Source organism: Lampetra fluviatilis, chromosome 26 (genome assembly GCF_964198595.1).
Source record: "Lampetra fluviatilis chromosome 26, kcLamFluv1.1, whole genome shotgun sequence".
Taxonomy (NCBI): domain Eukaryota; kingdom Metazoa; phylum Chordata; class Hyperoartia; order Petromyzontiformes; family Petromyzontidae; genus Lampetra; species Lampetra fluviatilis.
Genome location: NC_136300.1, coordinates 5,469,843 through 5,492,936, shown reverse-complemented (window position 1 = coordinate 5,492,936; position 23,094 = coordinate 5,469,843). Strand labels below are relative to the sequence as shown.

Genomic DNA, 23,094 nt, shown 5'->3' with positions numbered 1-23,094 from the left:
CACTGTTAACCCCAGCAGGGATGCAATGGTCTTCTGCCAGATGCAGTCATCTGATCTCTCGTTGAAGCAGCTCAGCCTCTATCCCGAAATCGCAACTATACCCACGCTTGCCCACACGTTACATTTAAATATTGATCGTTTTATTCCTGGCTGTTGTGAAATCTGTGCCCATCATTGCTCCAGGGTCAGTAAGATGAGCACCGGATGCTGAGGTTGCACCACGCGGTTGTAAGGGAACAGCGGCCATTGTTATGGATGTATGCTGGTCCCAACCGTGAAGGAAGGGAGCGGTGGTGGAGCGGTTAGCGCATTTATTGAATCGGCCATATTTTCCAACGCATTGTCCTCCTCGATACGTCATGAAACTCTGAAGCTTTCCTGAGTAAATAAGTGGCAACATCCGTGTAATCAGGGCCAATTTTCGTCATTGCTGCTGCTGTTGTTGTTGTTACTAAATCATCTGCCGACATGCGAATCATTGAAGCAGCAATTGTGTTCACCGCGAATCCTCGTTGAAGCAAATCTATTTAGTCCATTGTGTTTCAAATTATTTTAATTGTGAATGTTATTGCATACCGTTAGTATCATTATAACTTACCGTCGGTAAATTGTGGCGCTTAAAGAAAAACCGAGTCCTTTCAAAATTGGGGCAATTCTGTTGGTTTTACGTAACGCACTCGCCGTCTTTTTTGTTTGTTTGCCATCATATTGTTCTGTTCGATGCATGTTGCATTTACCGTGGTGCTTAAGATCTGACATCGATATCTTTCTGCTCATTTTTTATACTTAGTGAAATAACAGTAATCGTTTCGGCATGTTGGCGTTCCCTCTAAGACCTCCCAGGTGTAAAAAAAAAGCACTAAACCAGATCTCGTGTTTCCCCACCGTGAATTAGCCTATCGCCTCGCCACCATGCCCATTATAAAATGCAGAAGCCTGCGTGCAACGTTTCACCCCTGCATATTTCGACCGCTTTATGTAAAAAAGTCAGGTGACTTCAATGGTCAATTGTTATACTAACATTTTCAAAGCGTGCCATTTGGCAGCAAGACCCACGGTTGTAAAAGTTTAAACAAGGCACCTCTACTTTCTCAACATCTCTATATGTATGTGTGTACCCTAACGTGCATTGCTATTTAACCTTTTTTGTTGAACACACTACGCTGCTAAAACCTCGTCACTTGAGATTAATTCCCGACCATGGCTAACATCACTGTGAAGTTGTGTCTGAGCCTTACTATAGGACTCCCCTAGGGCGACCCAGCCTTAAAGGAAAACCTGGTGCTGGTGTAAGCAAAAACACTGGGGAGACAAAGGTGGTCACATGTGCTGTTGGTCACACCACCCACTCTTATGTTGTGGGGAGCAGTAGTGTAGCAGTTAGCGCGTGGCGCAACGAACTCGGCGTCCCGAGTTCCATTCCCGCTTACAGCCAATACCAGTGACGATTATCTGAACCAGTCCTGGAGCCTCCGCTAGCCTCAAATAAGTACCTCGGTGCGATGTGTAAACATCGCCACTAGGTAGACAAAGGCGGCCGGGCGTGATGCTGGCCACCCACCCCCTCGTATGCCATGCCGGCCTTCATAGGTCCTCGCTAACAGCACTTGCCTCAACATTCTGTTAAGGTTATACGGGGGGTCTTTGTCTTATGTTGTGCCAGCCTTATTAGACGGTCACTAACAGCACATTTTCCAGCAGTATATAAGTAAAAAATTCAGTTGTTTGTCCATTTTTATTTCAGTTACAACATACATTCTGTTAATACATGTCTGGCAATACTACTCGTATTAAAATATAATTGTCTTGTATATATTATTAATACATAAATGCCATACTATTTATTTTTTATGAAGAAATCCTCACCGATTCTCACGACTTTTTTCGAGACCGTCCATTGGAAGGAGTGTTGATCATGGGGAGGGCCTGGCGACAACCCGAGCAGATGACGACAAAAAACTGAAAGGTTCATTAACTAGTTTTCTGTAAACCCATTTCTTGGTCATCTCACGGCTCAGCCGGTTGTTAATTTAACAATCCTGCGTGATTTTACCAACCCGTACCTCCAGCGAGTGACACAGAGGTGTGAGCCACTGTGCCCAGTTAGAGTGATGAATTTGAAAAGTGTGTCTTTAAAGTGTTTATCAACTTTCCTTGCAAGGCTATTTCCTGAATTTTAAAAAAGCGCTGTTATGGTGACACATGCATGTAATCCAGTGCTCTGTTGGCCACATACATTTGTGGATCCATCTATGTGGACTTTGGAGTGCATGCATGGGTTTTCGCCGAGTGCTTTAATTTCCTATCGCATGCAGAATACCAAAAGTTTCCGATCGCAGTGCAGGAGTCTCTTGAAAAAGAGTATTGAGATTCATTGAGGCTTTGCTGAATAAATAAGATGACATTATTACGTATTATTGTATCCAAGGTATTACTTTAATCTTGTGCACAATATTCTTGTGAGCGTTAGTCCCCTGCAGTGGCCTCAATAACAATAGGCCAACTCGAAATTTTCTCACCAGCCAGTCTGTTATTACCTGGTCATCAGTTTGATTTCCTCTCTTCTGTTACCTATACATTGTACACGAGGCGTTATCACTGAATTGCTCCACCAGCTGAAAGTGGGCACTTAAGACTCTGTAGCATCATTCTCAAGAGAAGTCTGACACGTGCCAGTGTCATAATCCAAATCCCGCTTAGAGAATGAATCATGTGAATTGAGTGGCGTTCGCAATCTCTCTTTGAGCTCCATCATTCCACGTGTCATGCGCCCTCGAAGAATTAAACCTTGCTGATTGACGCAATGTCATACACTGTGCATTCTTGGAATTACACTGAGGGACGGACGGAGGGACACGTGGATTGGAGAACATGCACATGTTAGAGACACCATGTTGACCATTAAGGAAATTAAGTGGCCTGAGGCATGGCACATTGCTAGAAGGGATGATGACTGGTGGTCGAGACTAACGATAGAGTGGCAGCCAAGGGAGGGCATGTACCTGAGAGGATGTCCACTGTGGAGATAGAGCAATGCAATCAGCTCACGTGCTCATTGGAATGGAAGATGGAAGCCCTCGCGCGGCCCACTCTGTTAAATGAGAAATCACGACGAATGGCATCAACGCGGCGACCCAACATCGATCTTCGATCTCCCAGTCTCCAGAGCAGCAACAACACTATGCCAGCCCAGCAGCCCTCTCCAGGGCCAAACAACAACAACGCGCCTGATAGGCCCCGGGACAAGGATCCTCCGACTGAACGTAGATGGACTTCTCTCCGGCAAAAGTGCGAGTATCTCGCAATGAAAACCCATAACACAGCGGATACACTCCGCTGCTCCTGACGCGGTTTGGACCACCTGAATATGACATTGAAGTTGTTGCTCTGGAGCTACTTCAGGTATTTGGAAGTAGACGCTCATGTGCTGTAGTCTAGCAGTTAGCGCGATGCGCTACGAACCCAGCGACCCGAGTTCGATTCCCGCTCACGGCCAACGCCAGTGACAATTATCTGAACCGGTCTTGGGCCTCACCTAGGTGGACTCCGCCTGAAATAGCTAGTGCGGTGTGTAAATATCGCCACTGGGGAGACAAAGGTAGCCGGGCGTGGTGAATCCAAGTCCCGGGCAAAGCCGGGTTGTAAAGCTAGTATTTCATAAATCTTGTGTTCGGTAACTTCGGTTATATACCTTTCTGTTTTGGTCTTGGTCGAAAGTGAAGTTTAACTTTCGGTTTTGGCCGAAAGTACATTTTTTACTTTCGGTCTGGTTTCGGTTTTGGCCGAAACCAGAAATTCAGTTTCGGTCGGCCTCGAGACAACATACCATGGTTGGTCGCCACGGTGGCGAGGAGATGTTGTCTCCCTCGGCTGGTACTCAGCACGTCGTGGATTCGATCCCGACCCGGACGCCGCCTGTTGTTGTGTGCCTGTTGTGTGCCTGTTGTATATTTGGAAGTCCGCGTGTTCTCTAACCCACCAACCTTCTCCTCCCCACGTAGCAGTCGCCTTGATTTTTCTCGGGGTCCGCCCGGTTTTTCCCTCCACATTTAGAAACGCATGTTTAGATTGTTTGGCGACGATACATTGCCACGTGTGAAAAGCCACTTCGATGATCTATCATCGAAGTGTGGCCAGGTCGCCTCTAAACAAAAAGAGTTAAACATCTTAGTGGGGCTTTGCCTGGTGAATATCTATTTGTTTTACGTGTCGCTTATTCTAGAACGTGTGCATATATACAGCTTCTACTGTGCAACCTTACCTTGTAAGTTTAACACGTAGGCTTGTAATGTCACTGAGCGGGCAGTGGAGGGGGTGGGATAGGGGTGATGCCAGTTTTTGGTGAGAGATTTTGTTGTCGATGTTTTCATAACGAGCGACTGCTGATCGCTTGCGACTCGTGGGTTGCCTTGCCAGTGCCGAGGGGGTGGTCGTCACCTCCCCGTGCAGCCTGTAACCGACTGCTGGGGCAAGTCCTGTTAGCGAGTAGCACCTATGAAAGCGAAAAGGCCCGCCCGCTTTTGTCTCCCCCATTGGCGATGTTTACGCACCGCACCAGGTGCTCATCTGAGGCTGAGTCGACCTAAGGGAGGCCCCCAGGACCGGTTCAGATAATCGTCACCGGTGTTGGCCGTGAGCGCGAATCGAACTCGGGTAGCCGGGGTTCAAAGCGCAGTGCCGCTGACCGCTACACCACCGCTCCCCGTACGCACGCGCGCGCGTGACACTTCAGAGCCCCCGGTACGATGTCTTGGGGGCCGTCCATAAATGACGTCACGCACCTAGGAGGGGGGGGGGGTCAGACATTTGTGACGATATGTGACGAGGGGGGGGGGGGGGTTGAGAAATGTGACGTCACATCAAAATGCGCAACTTTAAATAAACATAGACAACACGTTCTACTTAATAAAATATTCTTTTTAATACATGTTTTCTCCTACAACATCAGAGTGCAGCGCCACATTAAATACGCACTACGATGACGATAGTTTAAAGCGAGTTGAAGCATGTTTTATTTTCAAAATGGAAATATGGTTTGGGGGGGAGGGGCAGAGCTTTGTGGCGTCAAATTTGAGGGGGGGTCAAAATAGTCAAAAATCGCGTGACGTCATTTATGGACGGCCCCTTGTCCGGCAGCGACGGAAAGAAATACACGTTCCATATATAAGTGGTGCTGATCACAGAGGTCCATCAGTACCGCAGCAAGCATCGCAAAGGCCACCATTATAATCAGTACTGCCTCTTTGGTAGTGGATAATGGCCCCACTACCAACTAAGTCTTTGCAACGATTCCAACTTCTCTCGGTTACCGATTGATAAAATGCTTTGCATTTTGCCACCCGTCCTGGTTTTCCCAGGATCATTTTGTCGAGGTCGCCAGCCGTCCCTTGGACATTTTGTTAACTCTTTCCGGGGACATTAAAAGTCCACCACATTTTTGTTTTAGGGGCCGTCCATAAATGACGTCACGCGATTTTGGACGATTTTTGACCCCCCCCCCCCTTCATTTCACGACGTCACAAAAAGTCAGACCGCCCCCCTCAAATATGACGTCACAAAGCTCTGCCCCCCCCAAATAAAACATGCTTCAAATCGTTTTAAACTATTGCCATTATTGTGCGTATTTAATGTGGCGCTGCACTCTGAGGTTGTAGGAGAAAACATTTATTAAAACGTCTATTTAATAAGTAGAACCTATTGTCTATATTTATTTAAAGTTGCGCATTTTGATGTGACGTCACATTTCTCAAACCCATCGTCACAAATGTCTGACCCCCCCCTCCCCCTAGGTGCGTGACGTCATTTATGGACGGCCCCTTAGTCAATTGCGTAATAATACACAGCTCTCCCCCTCCTTGCGGCACTGTGAGATGTTCTCATTCCCATGACGTCTTGCTGGTTGCTTTGTAACCTCCCAAAGCTGGTGGCCACACTGCGCGTTGTCAAACCGCAACACCGCTCAACAACGAACACGCGCGTGGCTCTCGGTTGGCACAACAATGACAGCAGATTGTTGGGGAACTTCACCAATGTTCACCTCTGTGTATCGGCCGAGACCCCCCCCCACCTCACGAGAAATGTGCCCCCCCCCCCACCACTCCCTTCATCTGATCGGCCACTGTTCGTAGCGACGACTCTTCCCCAGACCCCGCTCATTCTTGCACCCCGAAGTCGCCCGTTGCGACTGCACAACACGGGCCCTTGTGTTCTAGCGGGGATGGGAGGGGGGGCATTCACGCTCTCCCCCACCTTCTCTCTTTGTCCAAGATCCCAGCCGTGTTATTTTTGTTTGGACGGGGATGCAATGGTGTCGGGAAGTGGTCAGCTGCGTCGGCGGTGCGGGCCTCGGCTCGGCGTGGGAAAGGCAGGCCCGTCTCGTACAAAAACAATTAATTGGGGGCGCGGCGCGATCTGGATTTATTGACGTCGTGGAAATATTTTAAATCCCGCGGGGCTTGTCCGCACGTGGAAATGCACCAAGAGCCACCGAGCGGGGCGACAATGAAACGTTGTGCGCACTGCGTTTGAAAATGCGCGCACGTACTTTATGCTGTGAATACTGTGCAAAAAATTAACCCGTAAAAACGAAGTTTTTCACTCTAAATCCTTTATATGCGTGGCGGCTAGAGTCCTCTCGTCCTCTGGCTTGAGATGGCTGCCACCTATGGGTCAGATGATTGTCTGCCAGCATTAAGCAATTGGTAATTAAATATTTTAAAAAAATTCCCTAAACAGTGTAACATTTTGGAAAGTTTTTTTCACGAAAATTAATTGTCACGCACAACGAGTCTGTGTGGAAAATGTCAGCTCGATTGGATCACGGGAAGTGTGTTAAAAAACGACCGAAAGATTTGCACGGTCGTATGCGAGCAAGCAAGCAAGCACGCAAGCAAGCAAGCGAACTTAATATAAAGGATTTAAAAAGGGGCTTCTCCCCCCCCACCACCACCACTCACACACGCAGCGTCTGATGTGGTAACCATTTGGTGGGGGTGGAGAGGCGATGCAACCGGGAAAGACCCCTATGATGGCCCCAGATGCACTCCGATTGGCTCGTTGGCCTGTGATGTCACTGTGAGCGACACGCGGCTATTTCCGTGGCTGCCGTGAATCGTTCGGGGCTGATGGCGACGGCTGCCGACGATTTAGAGCGTTCTTACGCAATTTTGATATCACGATTCGGTTGTGGAATCAATTCTCTTTCGTCTCGTGTTTACCATAGAATGTTGTATTGTTCATTTGTTTTCCTGTTTCGTTTGTACAGCTTTGTTCACGCCATTACCATAATTGGATCATTAACATTTGACTGCATAAACCAAACATAGATAAATAATGGATTACACGCACAATTTCACGCGCATCCTATTAGGATAAGTATCAATACTAATCTAAGTGGATGCATCAGGTATATGCCTCCTAAACTCTTGCCATATTTTTGCTAGGAAAAAAATCGACAAAACGTTACATTGTGCGTTGCAGCTAAATTTAATTGTGTCAGAGAACTAAAGAAAAAAATGTCATGTTCGTGAATCTCACTTGATACCTCATCATTCCGTGTGTCTTACAACCTCTGGGATGCTGTCTTGCTGACTGACACAATGGTCATATTGTGTGCATGTGCGGGGTTACATTGAGAGACGGAGAGAAGAACACGTTGAACATAGCACACAAAGACAAGATCCCCCGTATAGCCTGAATATCCACGGCAAACGAGGGGGTGGGTGGCCAACACCACGCCCTGAAGCCTTTGTCTCCCCAGTGATGATGTTTACACATCACACTAGGTACTCATTTTAGGCTGAGTCGGCCTTGGGGAGGCCCACGACGAGGTCAGATATAATCGACACTGGTGAACGGGAATCGAACCCGGGTCGCCTGGTTCGTAGCACAACGCGCTAACAACAGCACTACCGCTCGCCACTTAGAACATACACAAGGATAGAGATATCATATTGACTTGATAAGAGTGGGCTTGGGCCGGACACGAGAAGGGATGATGGCTGGGTGGCGAAGACGGCCAAAGGAGGACACACACCAGGATCATGCCCCCATCGCGGAGATGGAGCGGTGAAATCAGCCCCGTGTGCAGGTGTTAGATGGATTATTGCATTGCAACACCACGATAGATGGTGACAGCTTGGAGCGGCCTTCATCCAGCAGTGGATTGATCATGGCTGACGATGATTGTGATGGTGATTATTATTCGTAGCAAAAATATGTAACGGTCAAATCTGTTGGCTCTTCTTCCTTCATTCCTTGAAGGAGTTGATGGTTTTTCAAATTGTTGTGGTACCGACGGCACACCCACAGAAGGGAAGGCAATCGTGTTTTAAGACCGTGATCTAAAAATACTTAAATACTGAGTTTGCGCCACAGGCCGTCCCTCAGTAACTAAGTGCATTATACAGAGTGCAGTGATGTGCTTGGTGATCACAACCAAAAAGTGACTGTGTGCGTACGTTGACACTCTATTCACACGGTGAATTAATGGCCATTTGCTGACTTTGGAGGTTGAAATCCCCATGTCCTGGTGTCTTAGCGGGGTGGTGGATTGTGTTAGTTCTTCACACAAAGGGTAATATTAAACCAACGGCATTGAGTTTTTGAAAGCCTCGCACGAGTGAGAAACCTTCGCTGCGGAATATTGGTTAATCGTAATTTACGGGAATTTATATATTTTTTTATATTTCCTTAGCATTAGACAACTTGATTCAGACGAAAGGGCATTGATCAGCACGAATTTTAATGGTTTATCAAAATGAGTTGTCTCTTGAACAGCATGACCTCCCATCACAGGAATTAAAATCTTAAATTCGCTTCCGAAAGTTGTATGAAGAGTATAAATGTGGCAATTATTCAGTCTATTCCCATGGCCACCAGCTTATTGAATACAACGCTTTAAAATGAAAGTATTAGAATAATTAGACAAATGCGCAATGGGAGTCTCAATTATTTATTCTGATAACATAGAAAAAAACTGAATTAAATGAATCCTTTTAAATATGCACTTGCATGATAAAGCATTAACAAATTGTGCTACTGAAGGTCTAGTGGCTTTTTGCTTCAGGTTATAATGCAATGGAATGAGCTCACCCGAGTCTTCCACAATAGCTGGAAAAAAATCGCACCTGCGGCCTCGCCCGCGCCGTGTGAGAGGCAGGGGAGCGTCACAAACAAGCACCCTTCACCCCTCGAGCGACTTGTCAGAGCGGGCGGCACAATCGCCACCGCTGACAACAGCTTCTGTGCAAAATTGTCCGCTGCAGAGTGGTCGTTGAATTTCCCTGCCACCGCCCCCCTTCCCCACGTGGCATGATTTTGCAAGAGTGTGCGCGCAGCACGTCAAATCACAAACTTTAAATGGACATGAATTGTTGAGCGCAGCTAAACTAATGTAGGATTCATGCATTTGAGATGTGGTGTTGCAGAAGGGATGGGAAGAGTACACCGGTGTTAAAATACGAAGAGCGCGGATGTGTTTGCGAGAGAATGGCTACAAGCAGGAATCACCGATGAGAAGGAAGGTGACGTGCACAGGACAATACCTCGGAGGGTCGCGCGTCTGGAGAAATGACCGAGATGATTCGGCGAGGGGAAAATGGGAGAAGGAAAAAGGGGAAGAGGGAACGACACGGATGGGTCGGTGGGGCAGCGTGAGATCGTCGAATGGGACTCTCCGTGAGAGACGCTGAAGATCGCGAAAGATGGAAAGCGTCTAGCATGGACATCAACCCTCAGTAATGAGCATGTCAAATAGAAACTATAGAATTAACTTTCTCTATGTGACCGTCGCTTTTCAGGCGTTCTTCAAAACAAGCGTTAATAACTTTCAGTTGGCTCTCACCTCGTTAAACAAGGAACAGCGCTGAATCGATGAAATGTTGCTGACACCTGTTGAATCAAGCGCACGACACCTGCCTCGTGTTGCTGTGTCCCCTCCTAATGAGCAGCCCTTTCCTCGCACAGGAGTCCCCCTAAGTATAAAGGTGTCTCGGTAATCGATGCTCGCACCACCTCGCGCTGCCCGCACCGGTGCTTATGGGCCTGTGGGGTTATCGGGAAGGGAATAAACCACGTCCGTTCGACGAGGGGGAGCGAGTGTTTCCCCCACGCCAGCCCAGGGGACCCCCGTATGGAAATTCAAGAGGGGTTTTCAAAATGGGGCCACACTCATCAACCGTACTAATTCAAGGGCCACTTTCGGTGGTATCGGCTGCCCCAATGTTTAATCCTGGTTTACCACATACTGATGTTTAGAGCAAACAATACCGACATATGAACGTTGGGTTCAAAAATAAATCTTTGACAATTTTCGCTTTGAAAACATTTGTTCGCGGTATTTTTAAGGGTTTAAAACTCCGCAGCCTACTGCTTCAATCGATTGAGTTGGCAAGCCCCAGGTGGTGAGTGTGCTTGTCATGATCCCTGGTGCAAGGAATTATATTTAAGCTGAGTTTGAGTTTATTTGTTACACGGATGGCCCCGTTTAGCCAGCTTCCCAGCTGTTTTTACGAAGGAAAGGAGATTCTGTGGCACGTGAAGTTGGCAGCAAGAAAAGACAAAAACATCACAACATTAAACATCACAACAATCGGGGGGGGGGGGGGGGGGTAGGGGGGGGGGGTGTGCCTGGTCCCCTTCTGGCCTGTGGTTCCCAGTGCAGTTGCACCACATGCACACTCGACAGCTGGCACCGCTGACGAAGAAGCCTCTGGCTCTGTGCTTTGCACTGCCGCAGGTAATGAGGTCCCCTAGAGTTTGTTTTATCGCAGCGGGATGGCCGTACAACAGAGCAACCACAAGAGAGACTCATTGTGCGCAAAGCCAAAGCACAGCGCTTCTGTGAGGCATTCTATGGATTTATTGATTTGCTTATTTTTTTGTTACTCCTACCTTGTGTCCCCATTTACGCAGGTTTTGCTCAGGGAAGGGGGCGCCTTCAAAAGATGGTGATGGCAAAAATGGGAAAAAACGTAAACTAAAAAAATATGTACAAAAAAACAAACCTCGGTGAAATAAAATGAGAAGCTTGCACGACGTCAGCTGCCCTTGCCGACGGTGTCCTGCGGCGTGTTTAATTCTAGATTTGAAGCTTTCGTGACTGCAAGGATTCATATTCGTAGGTTTTTTTCGGTAAAGTTACGTAGGTAAAAAAATTACAATTAATAAAAAAAAATGTTACCGTCGTGTTTAATCTCGCGCTAGCGGCGCTGCTGTTCCCCGAGGCTCTTGCTGCCCAAGCCTCACTCTGTTGACCCGGTCCACAGCCCCTTTGGCTGCGGTCCCCGGAGTGCGAACCGGCGTGCGCCCGACGCACGCCCACGTGGTAGCGCTCTCCAGCGTCGCTTCTTGCTCAAATGAGCTTGGAACAAGCACACCCTCGTCTCCCTTCATTTAAGCTCGAAGCCGGTGGTGGAAATTCCACTCTCCTATGGAAGATTCCCTTTGTCCATAAGTGGAAGAACCCCTTTGGCTTATCGTACCCCGAGGGATGAGTTACCTCCACTCCTGAAGGGAATTCAAACTCCCAACCTTCCAATTTGCAGGCCTTGTGCTCTAACTGCTGTGCCACCGCTTGGCTGGATTATTAGAACACTCCATCGGCAGTGCTCACGTTCGCGGTCGGTCGGCCCAAAATGTCACAAAGCTCACGCGAGCGAGAAGTAGTGCTCACTCATGTTGGCTCTCCGGAGGCAGCGGTGGAAATTCCACGGTTCCTATGGCAGGATGTATGTACGTGCAGTATGTTGAACTTCTTTCGCACCGTACGTAGCCAATCGTGCTAAACGGTTCGAGTCTGTCGATTGAAAATGTACCTAATGTCGTGCACTCCATTACGATATGAAGCAGAATATAACGTTTTTTTATTATGTGAGGCAAAAGCGTTCCTCGTAAACCCGAGCGTTCACATTACTTCCCGAGGTATCTGCAGTTGCCCCACCCATGGGGGCACTTGCAGCTTCTGACTTGTCGACGTTGCGTCGTAATTAAACGGATACTGTTGTAGCCATCGCATGGATGGCTGATATCCAGATTGAACCCAGACCTCAGCAGTGCCGTCTAAGTACTCTGTGATGCCGTATTTAGTCCACCTGGAGCTGAAAAGTGACCGTCTCAGCTTTTGTCTGATCGTCTGTCCTACCCTGGTCTTCGATCTCTCCTGCTCCCCCTCCCCCCTGTAGGATCATTCACGAGGATGGCTTTTCGGGAGAGGACGTGAAGCAGTACAAGCCCGTGGTGTACAGCAACACCATCCAGTCACTGGCCGCCATCGTCCGAGCCATGGACACCCTCGGCATCGAGTACGGGGACAAGGAGCGGAGGGTGAGTGCCCGCGGTCGGTTTGCGCTTCTTGTCGTTGACGAGTCGACGCTCCTACTACTCCGTCCGTGGCTCGCGGCACACCAGTGTGAAGCTACGCACAGGGGCATTCACCGCCAGTTATAGGCTCACATGATGGGGTGAAGGCTTCCAATTGCAATGGATTTAGAAAAATACAAAAAACGATGATGGAATTCATCTTCCAGCGCCGTTGTTGTTTTATTTGTCGTAGGCTTTAAGGTGGAGGGAAACCTACTGTACATATTAGAGACAACTTTAAACGGTCAAAAAGTCAATCCCAAGTGATTTTTCTGCTCAAATGAGAATGTCGGCGCTGCTCATCACCTGTTTACAACCCTGAGTCTGTGGTGGAAATTCCTCATTCATATGCCAGGGCTGAGTGTCTCCATAGGACAACCGCTGTTGAATTCCCAACAAAAGTGGTGCTTATGTCAGTCATTGGTGTTATGGGATTGTTTAACCATACTTCACCATTTTAACACGTAGGCTTTCGCGACCAGTACTTCACCATGCTGGTCAGTGCAGGTTGGTGAAGGGTGTGGTGGATGGGCGGTCGAGTGGCACAGGACCAGTGCAGGTATCAGTTGCCACTGACGTTAACAATGGCCAGGAATGGGATTCAGGTCGCTGGTTTATAGCGCAGAAACTTTAGCGCCTGTGCCACCATTCTACCGTTACCTATTACGGTATGTATGGATGTACCTTGAAATTATTTCGCACCGTACGTAGCCAACCGCGCTAATTGAAGGTGCGGGCGATTTCTCTATTAACAACGTGACGTAAAAACATTATTATTCATACGTGACAAATGGCAAATGAGGTCGCATGCAAATGTTATCAACGTGCATTTTGTTCTTCAAACTGGTCTTGCGCTTACGATCACGACGCAATTAACGAGCTTCTTGAAACGCAAAATAGTGGCTCCATCATCTCTTGTCACAAAATCACGGAGTCATTATCCATCTCGGCCTCTCACAAGGTACTAGAGCGTGAACCAGTGGGGAATAAAAAAAGAAACCCGTTTCATTATTTATTTCGGTAACAACATGCTATGAATCAATGCCCCAAGCATTTTAATTGGTTTGGAGAATCGCCAGCTTTAATTAAAACATTCGGCGGCGCCTCACTGTAAGTAATTACCGCGTGGCTATTTAATATTGTCACGAGAACCAGCGGAGATGCATCTGGTTCTTTTAGTAGCGGGGGGGGAAAAAATTACTCGTGTCTTTTTTTTCACCCGTTCAACGCGAAACAAAACCACACGACCGCTTTATATTCAGGGTCACTCTTCCCTTTGTTTACAGCTAATTTTAAACGCCATGCATCACGTGCCCTAATGGCTATTAGTGCCTCCTCGGATTCAGGTGTTTTTATATAAACCAAAGTAGTGCATCTGATGTGCCGCCCTTGAATGGGACAGCAACTTCGCCCCTATTCACGCTTCTTCTCGCTCGCTCAACGCCACGTTCAACAGGTTTAGCGGCAGTCGCTTGCTAATAAAAGCTCGTTGGGGTTATCTGAACATAAAAAAAAAAACTCCTCGTCCACGGGACAGCTGCCGAGGATTACAAAACAACAATATTTTGCAGAAATATATGTACAATATATGTATACAGTAGTTGCGTGAAAAAAATATATCGAGAAAAAATCACGGGAAAAATCGCGACTCTTCGAATTTGGTTATTTATTCAGCAGGAATTTAAATGAACGATTGTTGGAATTTCCTTTGCTTTTCGTAGCAGCCCTTGCAGTGTTGTCCATTGGTGGGTTATAATAATAACCATAGTGAAATATAAGCTGTTTGACTAAGAATGTTATCATGAGCGCTGAGGTAGGAAACAATGAAATTGAGTGGAAAAATAAATATGGTGGCCTCACGTAAACTCACACGTTTGCGTGGAGATGTAGGAAATTAACTCTTGACAACTTAGCACCGCGCTCGTTTTGCTCGTCCGTCTCTGTGGTTTTAACCCGAGAGAGAGAGAGAGCGCAACATCGTGACGTCCGCTTCAAAGAGAAGCCGTGCCCGCGGACAATTTCACGAGATTGCCCAATTTGCGCCTTAACAACGAGCCACGTCGAATCACCTCAAACGTCCCCCTCCCCCTGCCCCCCCATCTCGCTTTGGGAAACGAGTTCATTAAAATGGCCGCGCACGCGGCGACAGAACGGATCGTCGTGATGAGAGAGAGCGAGAGAGCGAGCGAGACAGCGGTTCCCGCGCTCAGCTATCGTCGGCTGATCGCCCAGCCGGATGAAACGTTCGGCCACGTGTCACGCCCAGGTCCCCCTCCTCCCACCAAGATGTTCATTTCACGCTTCTTCTCCTTCATTCAGCAGCTGCGACTAGACCGTGCCTCGCTGGAGTCGTTTCACACCCACAAGCTGCATCGTCCCGGAGGTTAACGTCCGGCAGGCTCCATGTAATTCCGTATACTCAACCGTATTTTGTCTACGGATTAGAAGATGACGCTCCCCAAATGTGCACCCGGTGTCAATGAGCGCAACGGAAATCTGGCCACGTGCGCACACGCCTACCCAAGTACAAGATGCACCCCAATGTTTTTCTTCAATGCAGGGGTGAAAATATATTATTGTTAATTATATAAAAGCATACAGAGCACTCCACCTGGATGTAAATTGCATCGATTGTATTTGCTTTTCAGAAAATTTTTGCTCTTGGTCGTTGTAGGTAGTTGCCTAGATTCAAGAGTAGGTAGGGTTCTACATTTGAAGCTTTCGTGACTGCAAGGATTCATATTCTTAGGTTTTTTCGGTAAAGTCACGTAGGTAAAAAATTTAAATAAAAGTGAAATAAATAATAAAATAAAAATCACGGCGTTTCGGAGGCAACACAAGCCTCCGTCTTCAGGTGGAACACTCACAGCACGATAGCTGTATCAAGTGAGAACTTGATACAGCTGTCGTGCTGTAGTGAGAACTTGATACAGCTATCGTGCTGTGAAGGTTCCACCTGAAGACGGAGGCTTGTGTTGCCTCCGAAACGTCGTGATTTTTATTTTATTTTTATTTCACTTTTATTAATTTAAAATTTTTACCTACGTGACTTTACCAAAAAAGCCTAAGAATAATAGTAGGTAGGGTCTTGTACATCTGCCGGTCATCTCAGTCAGTCAACCCATGGCACCTGGGTCTGTCCTGTGACCTCCTGTCAGCGAGACTTCGACATTTCACGTGGCCTCAAAGTGCACCTGGCCTGGCACCTGCGTCGTGGTGTCACCGTCGTCCTTTAGTGGCGAATGGCGGGTTCAGATGGTTGGTAAGGAGCAAGAGACTTCGGATTTACTATAGACAGCATAGGTGGGACAAAGTCATTGTTATGCAAGTCCAAGTCGAGTCGCAAGTCATCAAATTCATGACTCGAGTCTGACTCGAGTCCAAGTCACATGACTCGAGTCCACATCTCATAGGTGGGACAAAGTCATTGTTATGCAAGTCCAAGTCGAGTCGCAAGTCATCAAATTCATGACTCGAGTCTGACTCGAGTCCAAGTCACATGACTCGAGTCCACACCTCTGATAGACAGCATGTGAGTTTATAAAAAAAAGGCTGCTCCAAATACATTCGCTTTATACAGATGCTCCCTTCCATTGGTTTTATGCAGAGGTTCATTTTGGCAGAAAATACACACTTGAGTCTGGATAATGAATCTCTTGGCGAAACAAGAATAGAGGTTCACGCCCGGTGACTTTGCATGACTAAAAACCCCTTTGACCATGCAGCAATGTGCTTGATTATAGATAATATTGAGCCTCGCAATCTTGAAATGCTATGACGCAGCAGTGAGCGCGTGACTCAGAGGCAGAGATGTCTGCTGTGTTGACTCAGTGGGTATCTCATGCTTGGTTTATCTGTGCCTCAGTCTAAAGATACCTTGCTCAAAGCATATATAAGTGGAACTCTATGCGGTCTCCATATTTATATATATTTGAAATAACCCATTGGCTTATTGGCTGTCCAGACCTATATTATTGTAATTTTGATGCTGGATAATAGCAAACTGGAATGCCGAGATCTTTTTTTACGAGCATGGCAAACGGTAGGCATGTAGCAAAGCATATCATTATATTATCAATCACGATCAGTTCTTGCACTCACAATACCTGCGTCATTTACGTGCGTAGGATTAGATTATTTCCCCATTCATGCAAATGTTGTGCTCATGGCGCGTTAAGATATAATTGGAGACAACAAACCGTCAGTATATAAACATGGGGGAAAAGGAAAAACATTACGAACATAACGGTCCAATTTAGCATTTTTTTAAATTGTTGAATTGAATCTCAGCCCTTGGATTGTGATAATGGGACCTGTCTCAATTGTAATTTCGTGAGATTCTTTAGGAACCAAAGCGCTCAATTATGATTCCTGCAGGAATCAGCTGCTGCCATGATCTCATGGTGATCACACTCCATTTGCAATCCAGAGGTCACCAGTTTAATATCCCAGCGCGGCAAACTCCTTCAATTTCCCCGTCTCCGTCTGCCCAGCGGTTATGTTGATCGGCATTTTGTGTGTGTAATGGGGCAAAGTGAAAATGTGGGTACTGCCACCACTTTAAAGACAGACACCTGGCCAACGTTGGGAAAAAAGTAGGGCCAAAATACCCTCCAGCATTCCCTCGAGTAAACGCCATTCCATCGGCAGGGGCATACACGAGCAATTGCAGGGCTGCACCTTCACCTGTCACCCGCACGCATCGCCCATCTCTAATTCACGGAGAGTTTCCGCAATCCGCGGCTCTTCAAGGTTGCTGTGGCGGTCTTCAGCCATGGGTGGCGTGTGTGGAACCCAGGTTACGACCAACAAGGGTGGTGATAAGCAGGCTTCACGCCGCTACAATGCTTATAGCCAGCCTGACTGCGGGGCATTTATGGACACGAGAGCATTCAAGTGCATCGTGACATCAGCGTATGAACATAAAGCAGGCACTTGAAACGGCCGTCTGTTGGGATGTTTGATTAATGTGCTTGAAGTGGCGTTTTGAATGCACCGATGTGCGTTGGGTCAGGTCGGCGCTCGTCAAGACACACGCACGCTTCTGTCGTGAGGGACAACTTCGTGAGACACATGCGTTTACACTATGAGATCTCCTTTACCAGTGGCAAAATATAGTAATAGGTTAATACCCTTTTAACTGGTACAAAATCTGACACCTTTATACAAGGCATCATGTTTGCAATAACCCCAACACCAATGGAGACTAGGCTCTAAAGAAAGCTGTCTCGGGTGAGGACCAATCAACTTCAAGGACAGTGCATATCATTATCATCATCAGAGTTGTTTCTTGTTGTTTGCATTTTGACTTCTTGTGTTGAGGTTATTGCAAACATGATGCCTTGTATAAAGGTGTCAGTTTTTGTACCAGTTAAAAGGGTAAAAACCTATTACTAACACATGCGTTTCTTTGCAAGTATAAAGAAAACGTGTTCAGGTGCACGCCATTCAATGGTGGCAGTGACAGAGGTACTAAATTGTTGGTGTGGATTCAGTGAAGTTGACTCCAAAGCGTAAAGTAGGAAGTTTTACAAAATAGTGATAGCAAACATGCTTATGTGAGAAACAAAGCAAATTGGGAAAATAATAAAATAAAACTAAATATGATTGATCCTTTACAAATTAACGAGAAGAACCATCGTTCAAAAAAAATAAACTGGTACAAATTATAATGAAACAACAGAAGTACATAAGCAATTAAACAACACGGTACATCCGTGACATTCGGCCTGCCCTTTATGTACGGTATTGTTAAAAACATTCAGCATATAATTCTGCAGGTGTTCCTTTATTCATTTAACATACACATGAGCAGCTTGCAAAAACCCGAGCAACGCCGCGTAAGCGTGCAGCGACCCCGACGATGCCTGCGTCATGAACAAACTGCCGCGTCCAAAGTTAAATAAGCGCAACGAAACGCCGCATCGGACTTGTATGAACGCCGCCTAGAATAACGCGACTATGGCCCGTTGCAACGTGCCACACGCGTACACGCGCTACAAAAATACGGCACTCAACACGAGAGAGAGCGAGAGAGATGTCCTCGCGTCAACGTCCAGCGCCGTCCCTCCTGAGCGGGATGCGGAGCCGCTCGCAATGCAACGCGAGCATCGCCGCCGGCTGTCACCGCAACCAGCGGGGGATCTGGCGACAGACAGTTAGTTGGTGGTTGGTTGATAATCTGAACCGGCAATAGCCAGTTGGTTCGGGACTGCGATCCGTAGAGAGTATGTACCGTATGCATGTTGAACTTATTTTGCACCGTACGTAGCCAATCGTGCTAATCGGAGGTGCGGGGGAAGGACAACAAACTAAAACACGGGCGGTGGTGGCGAAGGGCAGCGACGTTCAATACTGCAAATTATCCGAGGCCAATCTACTCCCCCCCCCGCCACCGCAAGGCTGAGGCAAGACAGCTGACGGAGTGGTGGCACGGCAAAATTAAATTTCGAGGGTCAAGTGTGCCACCTGGATGGCGCTCGCTCTTTCGCGGTGGAAAGCGACAATGAATTGGGGTTTTTTTGTTGTTGTTGTTTAGGCTTCGCGTGTTTTGTTTTCAGGTCGTGCCGATTGTTGTTGTTGTGTGTGTGTGTGCGTGCAAAAGTGTAGTATGTAGAGTGCAGTTATGTTCTTTATATCGCAATTGTCCAGCTGAGGTCACCGTGCCGCGAAGGTGAAGAAACAGTCGTGTTGATTCGTGAGTCGGTAAAGCAGCACATGATGTCAGGGATGGTCCCGGCAGATGATAGCACAGAAACACCACTAGAGTAATTTCAATAGGCCTCTCTTACCCAGCGTTAGATTGTTGCCCTATATTGGATCTTGACTTGACCACACGAGGTCAGTGTGGGTTGGTTGGAGGGGGGTTGGTGGGGAGGGGCCGTGAACCAGTTGAGATATCACCACTAATGCCGGCTGTGACCGGGAATGGAACTAAGGTTCATGGCGCGGTGCGATAACCACTACATCACAATTACACCCCAATACAATGAATGCCCCATTGCACTCTGAAAAATGATTTCCCATCACCAAATGAGATACGCAAAATATATTGTTAACATTTTGGTGATTTTTACGTTCCGATTTGGTACTTTTTTAGGAAATTATACCGAACTGAAAGAATTACAGGATTGGAAGTGTTAATAAAGTCATATCCCGCTATCAATTGATGCTACGCTAGGCATCTATAGAGCAACCCTAAGGACAACTGCACCGAGGCCGAGGCCATGATGCCTAAACAGTGCCTGTATTTGTGTATAACAGCTGAACATTTAAATTTCTGCTAAAACAATGAAAAAAAAGTACGAGTAAACCTTTTCGGAAAAATATGAGAAAAAAATGGAAGGCAAAACGACTTTAAAAACTATAAAAACGAAAAAGCAAAGAGAGGCGTGAGGAAAAGCAGCGACAGGCACGCCATAAAAAGCTATTAAAACCATTGTGAAAAACGAGTCGAGTAAATAACAAGTTACACTTTAGGAGCACATGCGGAAGGACACGTACATGCGGGAGGAGATGGAAGCGATAAAATCAGCTTGTGTGCAGGTGTTTGGTGCTTTATTGCATCGTAGAATCGTGAAAGATGCCAGTGACTTAGAGAGATCTTCATCCAGCTTTCGAGCGACTGTGGCTGACGATGTCTATGATGGAGTTTATACTTCATGCTTTATCTCAGCAGCGTAACATTTAGGAAACCCTTGACTTGGCTGAGAACCCTATAGACTGATGAATGAGGTTCTGAGGGCTGAGAATCGCTCAATTGCACTAACCTCTGAAACGCTTCCTGAAAATATTTTTTTGATTGGATCGCCATTTCTCCTTTAAGGGTCAAGCTTTTGCTGCCAGCGTTTTTTTTTTATTTCAACAAGCGTAGTGAATATTGTATGATGTAAAATGGCGTATCGCTGATATAAGTGATTAGTAATATATTTGTTTTAATTAAACCCATAATTTATCCAGACATAAAAGTACACTGTCAAACGGTCACAGGCCTAAGCTGGCCAGGGTTAGGGAAGGATATTGAACAAATGCCACATTAAAGCCACCGTTATTGGAAACATTTATCAAACACAGACGTATGGTGCACATTAGCTCAACGAGAACATTTTATTATAATAATGAAAATATAATGAAACTTGTAAGAAATCAAAAGGCCATGTCCCAGATTGGTGTTGAAACATTAAACATTTAAAATTATTAAGCAGGTTTTACATTGTTAATATTTCATAACGCAGGCTACAAGAAGACCATCCTTAATTTGTGGATTATGGTTTAAAATACGGTATGTGCTTCTGTCGGTGATGTAAGGCACTTTAGATTATAACTATTCGTGGTGCGACACCTTACGGGAGACTCAGCAGCGTAACGAGCATGGGGGCAGGGGGTAGCTTCACCACCCACCCCACGCGTGGCAAAAGCTACGAATTTGGGGCTCCTTTGACAACCACAATGAGATACGTTTTCAACAACAGTATAAAAGAACAACTTATTTAAAACGTGGTTAAATTATATTTTTATGAAAATGATTTCATTCTCGTTATACGTTTTCATTTTCATTTAATGAGAGCTAGTTAATAAGGTTTGTCACATAAACAGAACATGCCAATTCGTTACTAGTACAGCACACCGATGTGTTGGAGAGTAAATCCACAACAATTAGAATTTGACACATCTGTCTGTCGCCTGATGATGCTAGTTGTAATTACTGGCGAAACGTCGTACTCAAATTGTAAATGTTGTGGATTTACACTCCAACACACCGGGTGTGCTGTACTATCAATGAATTGGCATGTTCTGTTTACGTGACAAACCTTACTTATTGGCTGTTTCGGGTGTTGGTGGGTTTAACGACACATTTATATATGTACACGATCTAACCCAAAAACAAATCTATGGATAATATTGGTCGCGAAAGCCTACCACGTGTGAAACTGAGTAACGCTTGGCTTTCACAACTTGCACAAATAAAACATTGGGCACCACCTGACCGATTGCCGTATCCCACTGAGCTGATAAATGTAGTTATGCCTCTGGGGAGACTATAACGCGAATCGATATACAGAGTTGTAATATGCTTAGTTGGAAAGGTTAAGGTGGTTTTCAATTCTGATATGGGCTTGGTGTGTACAAACAATGTTGGTGTGGCAACCCACATTTTACCTCGCCACAAGTGAGCCGTTTGATACTTTGTTCCACTTGGAGTTTCAGCTGTCATGAGGAGGCATTAAAAATTTAGCATTTGCATGTTGTGATAGCTATGCATTGGGCACATAGCGATGCATCAATTCATTGATTAAAATTGATTCTTTGGCTCGTGATAAATCCGTCATATCACGCGTGTACTAATACCTTTCAAGTCAGGCCATTTTTAAAATGCTAACGCAACACTTAGACCAATTTAGTGACTACAACTTTATAAAGAAGACGCAATAACATGGAAAACGATACAAACGAGAGACGGTAACTATTGGACAAGAGAGCTGATTCTTGAACGAAATCTCAACCCCGGATCCTTCCGATTGCTGCGGGAGTAAATCATTGCGCACACTGTGCACATGCATTTACTGCCCCCTTTTCCAACAGGCTGCTGGCATCCTGGTCCGTCGTTTTCGTGAAGGATAGCAGCTGGAGAAAAGATTATGGGTGCGCCATACCGATGTACAACAGAGGCGTGCTCCATGCCTCTAATTTGCTTCTCGGCTACAAGAAATGCACTATAAATTGGTGGTGGTAACATTTCTCCGTCCGTTAATACGCGCTAAATAATTCAGCAGCGGCTGGCACGGAATGGTCTTGCAGCGTTAACCCAATAATTAAATGTACAAACAGCCAGCACATGCCAATTAATAATTCAAAGGTAATGGGAGGTGGCAAGGTGGGCCCTTTCTCCAGGACTGCGCTCTCTGCTGAGTTCCCCAGACCCCAGGGATCATAGCTGAGGTCTCCCCTTGATAAATATTTCCATGGCCCCACAAAAACACCCACAGAGCCCAGTTTCCATTGTCTTCTAAGGATAGACCATAGGAGCAGACTATTTGTCATCGGTCTCCATTATGTGTGTGCGTTTGCGTGTGTGTGCGTGTAGAGGGAGGAACGGTAGTGTAGCGGTTAGCATGCGGCACTACAAACCTGGCAACCCGGGTTCGATTCCCGCTCATAGCCAACACCGGTAACGATTATTTGAACCGGTCCTGGGGCTCCCTTAGGTCGACTTGGCCTCAAATGAGTACCTGGTGCAATGTGTACACATCGCCACTGGGGAGACAAAGGGGGCCGAGCGTGGTGTTGGCCACCCACCCCCTCGCGTGCCGTGCCGGCCTTCATAGGTGCTCGCTAACAGCACTTGCCCCAACAGCCTGTTAAGGCTATACGGGGGTTCTTTGTCTTTGTGTAGAGGTTAGCACAAGGCGCCGTGAACTCGGCGATTTTGATTCCTGGCCACAGCTAAGACACCAGTGGAAAGTATTGATTGAACCTTTCACGAGCCTCTCTTTGGGTGAACACAGACTTTCATAAGTGCATAATGTAGTGTGTAAACATCAGCATTGGGGAGACAAAGGTGGCTTGGCATTGGTCTGACCACACCCACCCCCTCATGCGCTGTAATAACCTAATATGTTCTCACCAGAACCACTTATTCCAACAGCTTGTTATAATGAATATGGATAAGTATTTGAAAATGTGGGTGTGTACATTCATGTGAGCTGAATACACACTATATATTATTTATTTATT

The 23,094-nt window shown here is 46.4% G+C and overlaps 1 protein-coding gene across 2 annotated transcripts in view; it reads left to right on the top strand.

Moving 5' to 3' along the window:
* Positions 1-23,094, top strand: part of GNAO1 (G protein subunit alpha o1) — a 155,828-nt gene that overhangs the window by 39,597 nt on the left and 93,137 nt on the right. For both annotated transcript variants that reach the window (XM_078868589.1, XM_078868591.1), the window contains exon 3: positions 12,183-12,324. In XM_078868589.1, the coding sequence (XP_078724715.1) occupies positions 12,183-12,324 (142 nt within the window). The remainder of the gene's footprint in view (positions 1-12,182; positions 12,325-23,094) is intronic.